The sequence below is a fragment of the Quercus suber genome, unplaced genomic scaffold (assembly GCF_002906115.3).
Source record: "Quercus suber isolate HL8 unplaced genomic scaffold, Cork oak 2.0 scaffold_78, whole genome shotgun sequence".
NCBI lineage: Eukaryota > Viridiplantae > Streptophyta > Magnoliopsida > Fagales > Fagaceae > Quercus > Quercus suber.
In genome coordinates, this window is record NW_027069543.1 from 906,596 (window position 1) to 916,176 (window position 9,581).

The 9,581-nt window shown below is 33.5% G+C and overlaps 1 protein-coding gene across 1 annotated transcript; it reads right to left on the reverse strand.

Moving 5' to 3' along the window:
- Positions 1-5,195: 5,195 nt before the first annotated feature.
- On the reverse strand, positions 5,196-9,323 carry LOC112017928 (uncharacterized). Its single transcript, XM_024050384.2, has 4 exons — positions 9,141-9,323; positions 7,944-8,200; positions 7,346-7,791; positions 5,196-5,682 (listed from the first exon to the last, which is right to left on the reverse strand). The coding sequence occupies exons 1-4, from the start codon at positions 9,317-9,319 to the stop codon at positions 5,410-5,412; spliced, it is 1,155 nt and encodes a 384-aa protein (XP_023906152.2). The 5' UTR covers positions 9,320-9,323; the 3' UTR covers positions 5,196-5,409.
- Positions 9,324-9,581: the final 258 nt, after the last annotated feature.

Here is a 9,581-nt window from a genome sequence, read left to right on the forward strand (position 1 = left end):
CATTTCTCTTTTGATCGAGACCACCCCAAAAATTTCGGTCTCTCACAACCAACCTACAGTTGGACCTTTGCTTCAATACCTAATTGAACTTGATATTGTAGTAGCATTCTTTCCTTTGTTTTTATAAATTTCTGATCTGTGACTAACTCCAGCAACTTAATTGATTGTTATTGGCTGCAAAGTTCTTCACTTAATAAACGATAAAGATCAGAAAGCATTTGGTTATAAAATCCTAAGGCGCACAAAATGCAGTAGCTTCTTACAGAGAATATGAGTTCTAGGTCTCTATTTTTGTGTATGAAGACTTTTAAAATAAGCCTTATATATAACTAAGGTTGTAAGAAAAGAAACCCTAATCATCCAAGTCATCATGGGCTGAATTTCAGATCTGGAAATTTTGAAATCGTAAATCTCGATGGATTGAGCTTATGTCAAGCTTCTCCATTAATCTTTGATAGCAGCATCCGTGGAGCTTGTGTCAAGACTTAATGAAACAACTTTTTTTCACTTATTTCTTAGATCAACTTTTATGTCTTTAGTGATAGCACTTGATATGTTTGAACAACATACTCCTTGATACATTAAACTCAACTTAGATCTACCCAATTACAATTAAAGTGCTTTTTGTCAAAAGATTAGCCAATTACATAGAAAATATGACCCTAACAATCTCCCTCTTGCGCAATTCATGACAAACCACAAGCATAATTATGAGAGAAGTATAAAACAACAATCTTCATAACTATTACACAAAAAGTACATATGTCTAACTAATACTATACGGTCCATGAATCAAAGCCTAACCCAAGATCAAGGCCCATGTAAGGTAGACCCACCCGAGTTATACCGAACGTTGCCAAAAGGCCTAAACCGACCATCAGCAATACCGAACTATAATGAAAGGCCCAAACAGGGCATAGCCCAAACTGATCACCACAAGATATCACTAAAGGTGTGATATAATGCCTTGGAAAAATCCACCTCCTGAACACGAATCTAGACGCTGGCGCAAGTTCCGATGGAGTCATTTCAGGAGTGTGCAGTGGGTCCCACCTAATTAGGAATATTAAGCAGAGAGGGGCCTACCTGAAAGGGAAGACCACCCTTCATGATGGCAAGCTCTTTACGCAATTCTGTACACACTTTCTCGTTTAATTTACACAATTTTGTACATTCAACGTATCTTCAGAATTCAAATTTTTTGCAAATCCAGATAATTCATACATCTAATGTACACAATTTCTCGTTGAATTCCTGCAATTCTGGATATTTAAATTTTCTGCAAATCCAAACAATCAGTACATCTAATGTATACAATTTCCCTTTCAATTTATACAATTCTGTATATTCAATGTATCCGCAGAAACCAAATTTTCTACAAATCCAGACAATTCGTATATCTAATGTACACAATTTCCCGTTGAATATACGCAATTTTTTATATTCAAATTTTCTGCAAATTCAAACAATCCGTACATCTAATGTACCCAGTTTCTCGTTAAATTTACGCAATTCTATACATTCAACATATCCGCAGAATTTAAATTTTCTACAAATCTAGACAATTTATACATCTAATGTACACAATTTATTATTGAATTCACACAATTCTAAAAATTCAATTTTTCTGCAAATCCTGACAATCCGTACATTTAATGTACAAAATTTCCCGCTAATTTTACACAATTTTGTACATTCAACATATTCGCAGAATTCAAATTTTCTACAAATTCAGACAATCTGTACATCTAATATACTAATTTCCCGTTGAATTTATACAATTCTGTATATTCAATGTATTTGCAAAATTCAAATTTTCTACAAATTCAGACGATCCATACATCTAATGTACACAATTTCCGGTTGAATTTACACAATTCTACATATTCAAATTTTCTACAAATCCAAACAATCCAAACATCTAATGTATCCAATTTCCCGTTAAATTTAAGCAATTCTAGATATTTAAATTTTCTACAAATCAGACAATTCGTACATAATTTTCCATTGCATTTATGCAATTTTGTACATTCAACGTATTCATAAAATTCAGATTTTCTGCAAATCTAGAAAATTCGTACATATAATATACACAATTTCCTATTGAATTTACACAATTCTGGATATTCAAAATTTCTGTAAATCCAGACAATTCATACATTTAATGTACACAATTTGCCATTTAATTTACACAATTCTGTACATTCAACGTATTTTCAAAATTCTAATTTTCTACAAATCCAAATAATTCATAAATCTAATGTACACAATTTCTCATTGAATTTATACAATTCTGGATATTTAAATTTTTTGCAAATCCAGACTATTTATACATCTAATGTACACAATTTCCCATTAAATTTATGCAATTTTGTGTATTCAACGTATCCGCAGAATTCAAATTTGCCACAAATCTAGACAATCTGTACATCTAATGTACACAACTTCGTGTTGAATTTATGCAATTTTGGATATTCAAAATTTTTGCAAATCTAGACAATTTGTATATCTAATGTACACAATTTCTCGTTGGATTTACACAATTCTGTACATTTAATGTATTCGCAGAATTCAAATTTTCTATAAATCCAAAAAATTCGTACATATATTATACATAATTTCTCATTGAATTTACGCAATTCTAAATATTCAATTTTTTTGTAAATCTAAACAATTCATACATCTAATGTACACAATTTTCCGTTTAATTTACACAACTTTTTTATTTTTTTTTATTTTTTTTATATTTCTGGGGAGTGGGTAAGTTTTTGGCAGAAATACTATTTTCGTCCTTACATTTTCATCCTATTCCCACTTTGATCCCCATTTTTTTTTACCGATTTTAGTCCCTAAAATAAAAAACTTTTCCATTTTGGTTCCTACCGTTATCTCACTAATGGAAAAAAGCCTATGTGGCAAACGGTGTGCACTGTTGGCACACAGAATGCTGACGTGGCTATTAAAATAATTACAAAAAATGTAATTTCACATTTAAAATTGCCACATCAGCATATAAATTTTTTAAAAATAATACTAAATAAAAATAATTAAAAACAGAATTAAAAACAAAAAATCACATGAATTGAGATTTGAGTGGATTTTGAACAAGAACACAAGCCCAAAAATTTTAAAACCCAAAAAATAATACTTGCACATATATATTACCAATTACATGTTGGATTCCAAGAAATAGGTAGTCTCCTCCTCTTAGTTACCAAGCCCCAGTGTCTTCATGATGGGGTATGCTTCTCTTTTCTAGATTTAGTTTTCCCCTATGTGGTCTTGGGCTATCCTAAATCCACTGGTGGTAATTAGATTATCCTTTGAAGTTCTCGAAATGGAGTTTTTTATCCAAATCTAATTTGGAGCAATCCAAATCTAAGTTTTTTCAACCCAAAAATGTTGGATCTTAAGCATGAGTCCTAAGCAATAGGTAGTCTCCTCCTCCTAGCTACCAAGCCCTAGTGTCTTCATGATAGGGTATGCATCCCTTTCCTAGACTTGGTTTTCCCCTATGCGGTCTTGGACCAGCCTAAATCTGCTAGTGGTAATTGGACTGTCCTTTAAAGTCTTCGAAAGGGAGTTTTCTATCCAAATCTGACTCAGACCCATCCAAATCTAAGCTTCTTCAACACAAAAATGTTGGATCTTAAGCATGAGTACCAAGCAATAGGTAGTCTCCTCCTCTTAGCTACCAAGCACCGGTGTCTTCATGATGGGATATGCTTCTCTTTCCTAAATTTGGTTTTCCCCTAAGTGGTCTTGGTGTCTTTAAGTTGGATCAAATTTTGATGCCATTTCTTGAAAATATAGGAATTGTTTCCAAATTTTAATGTTATTTCTCCTTAGATCTTGGTTTGATTTTTGCTGTACTTTTTATTTGAGAGCTTGATATCTTCCAAAATGTACTCTATGTATTTTTTTTCCTGTATTTAATTTATTTAGCAATGAAATTTCATCATTTTCTCTCCAAAAAAGAAAGAGAACTTTTGGATCAACTATGATACTCAACATGTCATTTTCTACTGCTTAATTAAAATATATTTCATTTTATTCTATCCCTAATCATACTTTTTGTTACCTCGTTAAATAATATTATCATTTTCAACTAATTCTACTTGTGTTATTTTAGGATTTTCATTATTCTATTATAATCTAATCAAGTATTGGCTTATTTAAGGCATTAAACTTTCCTATCTGAGCTATTATTTTTTTCTCATCAAAATACTAGTGTATTATTCTTTTCTTCTCCTAAAAGTATTCTTGCTCTCCCTTGTATTTTTCTCTTACTTGATGGGTATTCTTGTTAAATCGATTAAGGAAAGGGGCTATTAAAAGGTTGTTCTTGAACCTCTATGCATGGAAGTGCATTCAAAATTAAGGTTGATTGTAGTCTAATCCTGAGGGTTATTTGGCCTTAGAACTAATTTGCACCAAGTTTTTCGCAAGGTGTATCATGTCAACCTTTAAGGGCAACACATGACAAAATTGGCCTTTGCCCCTTTCGCGCAAAAAATCGGAAAATTCTTAGGTCCTCCTAGAGCATGGAGAAATGGTGCTCGCTCCTCTCACATTCATGGTGGACCCTACCATGAATTTAATGAGCGGACCCCTTCATAAATGTGAGAGAAGAGAGCACTATTCTTTATACTCCGGGAGTATCTAAGAATTACTCCAAAAAATCTAGCATTTTGCCCCATTTCCTAAACTAATTAGGGAAATGCCCCTCTTTTGAAACTTGATTTTCTCAAAATTGAGTTTAAAAAAAAAAAAAATGTAACCCTATAGTGGCGTTTTAAGGAGTCTATTGTGACGTTTTAAGGACTTATAGTGGCGTTTTGGAACTCGAGTTCTATGCAAGTTTTTTTTTTTTTCCTTTTTTACCTATAACTCAAGTTCCAAAATGCTACTATAGGCTCCTTAAAAAGTCACTATAGGCTCCTTAAAACGCCACTATAAGGCTTAACTCGATTTTGAGAAAATCAAGTTTCAAAAGAGGAGCATTTCCCTAATTAGTTTGGGAAAGGGGGCAAAATGCTAGATTTTTTGCGCAAAAGGGGCAAATGCCAATTTTGACCGGGCAACACATTCTTGTAATTGTGTAACACTATAAAAACCTTCTTAAACTCATTTAACTTTTTGTTTTTGTTGTTAATAATTCAGATTGCACTTGCTTTGGATTAAGAGATTGTTCATTCACTAAAATATTTCCATGAATTGCATTTTGTAATTGAAATCGAGAATAAAGTAGAGAATGCCAATTGTCAATACCGCGTTGGTAGCTACATGTGTGCTCGTTTTTTTCAATGAAAAGCCAACATTTTTAAAAGGCACAAAATATATACAGAGATTTAAAAGAAGATGTAAACCAATAAACATAAAGAAACAACAATGTGCTTAAAATTTAGCTCATTTTTCGTCCAAATAAGGATTTAGTCCAAGTTGCTTCCTTGTCCTCCCCACAAACAAGTCCTCAGATTTGATTTTACCAGGAATGTACCCACCGATTGTAATTAGTGGAAACTGTGCCACCCCATCTTTCCTCCCAAGTGAGACAATTACCATTTCCCAACCAGGCTTATAAGTAGCCATCTTGCTCTCACTTTCTCCATTCATCAGTAACTTCAAGTTCTTGGCAGTTACATGAGCATGTTTCTGTGCCACATACCCTTGTTTGATCTCCTGCTTAGTAAACCATAGCTAATCAGACATCTTAGAAGTCAGTACACACACACACACGCGCATATATATATATATATATATATTTCCTTCTAAAATATAAGTCCATAGATAATAAAACAAACATAGAATAATACATCCGCGGCTGTGTGGCACTTGCTCACCAAACCAAATAAACATTAGATTATGTGAGGCTATTCGTCTAGCTGAAAATGACCTTCATTGTTACTTAATCAAGAAGCCAGGGGACTGATAACTAAACTGTAGTCAAACTTGTTTGGTATACACATGGGAGTGGAAGTTCCACATTGGAGGAAGAATAAGGAAGGGCTTAAGCTTTTGAAAGGTCTCAACTAGAATCTCCTCAATGTGTTATTCCCCTAACAAGTGGTACTAGAGCCAATTGATGAGCATGTAGGGTTGACATATGGTTCCCATAAAGATAGTCATACAAGAGCCTCCTGTATGGATGAAGCATGGTGAAGTAATAAGATCCCATAGGCATATCAAGGCTTCAAATGGAATATCCCGAAGTGTTACCTCTGTAATAAAATGTTGATTTTCTATAATGTAGAGGAACTGTTTTGAGGTTGTAGTCTATAAGAACAACAGAAGCTTCTCTAACTAGCTCGGACAAAATTACATACTGATTTACTGATGCATGGCAACATGAGTTTATATGGAGTTCAAAAGTCTGCCAGTAGCACAACCTATCAAGACGATTAAAGCAGATAGATGGATTTGCCTTCACCTCATTAACGAAATTAAAATAAGATAAGAAGAAAGCAACATAAGAGGTGTATGTCTGAACTAAACTAATCTAACCTTGGGAGATTCATACTCCTTCCAATAGCATTAGTGGTGCTGAGAATTAATTTGGTCTTAATCCAGTTATTCTTTTGGTACTAACCTGACTGAAGCAAGAGTCTGAGTCTCAAGCTCACATTGATTTATTGACTCATCAAGCAGATAGCCACTTTTGAAAAAAATTATTTGAATTCTGTGTAAAAAACTGATAATCTTATTTAAAGTATTATGTGAATATAAATGCCCCTCTAATCGTAAAGTCACAATTTATCGTAAGATATGTCATTCTTATCTATTATAAGTACAGTAAGAGATTAAATGTCATTTTTTTATTTGTCATTTGTATCTTGCGACCTTTTTTGTTGATATTTTGATAGTTATAACAAGAGAGGGGGATTTGAACCCTAGACGTCTCTATTGAAAATACTAAAAAATACTAGTTGAGTTACAAGATTCTTGACTATATTCTTGCCACTTATAAAAGAGTACTTTCAATGTAATTTTCAAATAAACTTTGTAAATAACCATTAAAAATTAAATACACACTTAATCACATAATGGATCTTAAACTTAATAGATGCCAACAAAACCACTTGCACACCCTTGGTGCGATGGTCACTCCACAAATATAAGTGTTTGTGGGGTATGAGGGTAAGGACTATAATTCAAGTCTTTAGAAGAAAGCTTCACACACATATATACATTAAACTCTCTGCATGAAACCCATAAAACACATACACCATATGCCCTCCATTTCAACAAATGAGTTGCTTAAGTAGCATTTATGTTTGGTTTCATTTACAAATATTTTAAAATTGCAGCCAAACTAAATGTCAGGGAAAGGATCAGATAAACTTACTTTAATATCGGTGATATCTCCTACTGCAAAGATATTTTTATGACCTCTGATCCTCAAGTTTTGATCAACCACTAGCTTTCCATGTATATTCAGGCTATTCTGCAAAATGCTTTCATTAAGCCAAGATGAACCTATCGGCTTCCCCGTACACACAAAATGGCAATCAGCTTTTATAGTTTCTCCAGAAGAGGTTTGAACAACGCCACCAGACAAATGGTTCAGATTGATGGATTGATCCAAGATCACATCAACTTTCTTTGCAGTCAACCAATTCATTGCCATTTGGGAAGCCTTGGAGCCAATATATTCTAGCAATCTTGGCCCCCGGTGCACCAGTATCAACTTCTTATCTGGAAAAACAAAAGAAATTTCACCAGCAAGTTCCACACCAGTTGGACCCCCTCCAACAATCAAAACTGTATTACCAGACTTTATCTTTTCAAAATCTGTACCATGAAAAGAGAATAGTGGCAGATTAGATTCACGGAAAAATTTGCACCTTCCATCATGTACCAGAAGTATATTATCATGTAAATAGTCTATACAAACAAAACAGTAATAGAATATTCTTACTTATGATGTGTCATAGTGTGTTCACCTGCCTTGTACTCATTGAGCCTCTCTGCTCTAGTTTTGGGAGCAGATTCCAAGTGACCTGTTGCAATCACAACATAATCATATGCAACCTTTTGGCCATCTTCAGTCGTGACTTCTGTGTCTGTAATGTTAGTTGCTGAAGATGCAATAATCTGAACTTTGGGAAGATAATCAATGTGATTAATCACTGATCTTTCAGCAAATGATGGCTCCACCATTGACCTCAAGCTTGCCCATGGGATGTCATAGTACTCCTTCCTGATGTCATTCGCACATCTTTAACACCCAATTTGGATATCATATGCAAAAACAAGTCCATAATAACTCCTAGGATTTGAGAACCACTTTCTCAGCTTCCAGTATTTAGTTTTTGTTTTTCAACATCATTGTTATTAAGAAATAACATGAAAGAAAGAAAAACAACTAGTTTGAGATTATTCAACTTCAAGATAATTCTACCTATTCATCAACTCTAGTACTTTTTAAAATTACTTCACAATCTTGTATTTTCGCATCATTTGATTGTGATCATAACAAAACAAATTCCCAAAATTTCCGTTCATGACCCATTCACAAGCTACATTTTCCAAATCCCAAGTCCATCATTAGCAAAAATTTTAAGGATAGAACGGGCTGATTCAAATGAAAAATAAATCACATGACATATTAAATTATTTAAACAAATAACGTGATTATATAATAGGTCATGTGATCAAAAATATACTAGTCATTTGGATCTCCATGCACTATATTGGAGGAACTTTCCTTCATACCAGTTTACAAGAATTTCTATCCTTCTTTCTTCTGAAATTAGACGCCAAATGTAATTAAAAAGAAAAAGATGACTTCACAATTGCATTTCAATTTATTTATTGCAATATAATTGAAGAAAATTAAACTTTCATTGTTGTGAACAAGGGTATTTTGGGATTTGCACAGGATAGCATTAAATATAAACATTGTTGTAAATCTAATTTCTCATAAATAGTAAACTAGTAGCAGCTCCTTTGGATGTAGTCATGTTGCCAAACTAGGTAAAATCTATGTGTTGATCATTATCTTCTTTAATCTTGCTTAAATTTGATTATTCACAATACTGTTTTTTTTATCCCAAACACACGTAATTTATTTCATTTGCAAACAGGTAGCAGCAACTAACAGGGATACAAAGAACACACAACTCTGATTGAAGGCTTACTGATCGATGAGGACAACATCTGCCACAGACTGGAGAGAATAAGCCACAATGGAGCCACCAACTCCACCACCAATCACAACCACCCTCATCTTCTTCTTCTCTTCTCCAGATTTTGCCATTCCACTCTGCAAGCCCACTTTTGGTTTGAACAAAGAACAAAACCACGAGAAGATAGCCATTATTTTAAGTACTTTGCTGGGGTGTTTTTGCAATTTTCAGCACCATTGAAGACAAATGAAAACCAAGACAAGGTGCAAAAACCAAGTGTCCAAAGTTGTTCTCCTAGGAGAAAAAACAGAGAAAGTTTGCGGACACACAAATTTTTATAACTACTGTGCACCACATATTGTTAGTGATACATAAAAAAAGAGTGATGTGAATGATGTACGCATATGAAAACCAGCAAAACCTAACTGTTGTAACAAATGTTGTGACATTTTT

Bases quoted from the DNA above. Each gene is read 5' to 3' on its own strand.
- LOC112017928 (XM_024050384.2), bottom strand. From the start codon at position 9,319: ATGGCTATCTTCTCGTGGTTTTGTTCTTTGTTCAAACCAAAAGTGGGC. The intron at 7,792-7,943 runs GTGAACACACTA...TTCATGGTACAG, and splicing joins GCTCAATGAGTACAAGGCAG to ATTTTGAAAAGATAAAGTCT. The intron at 5,683-7,345 runs GTAAGTTTATCT...TTTACTAAGCAG, and splicing joins GAGATATCACCGATATTAAA to GAGATCAAACAAGGGTATGT.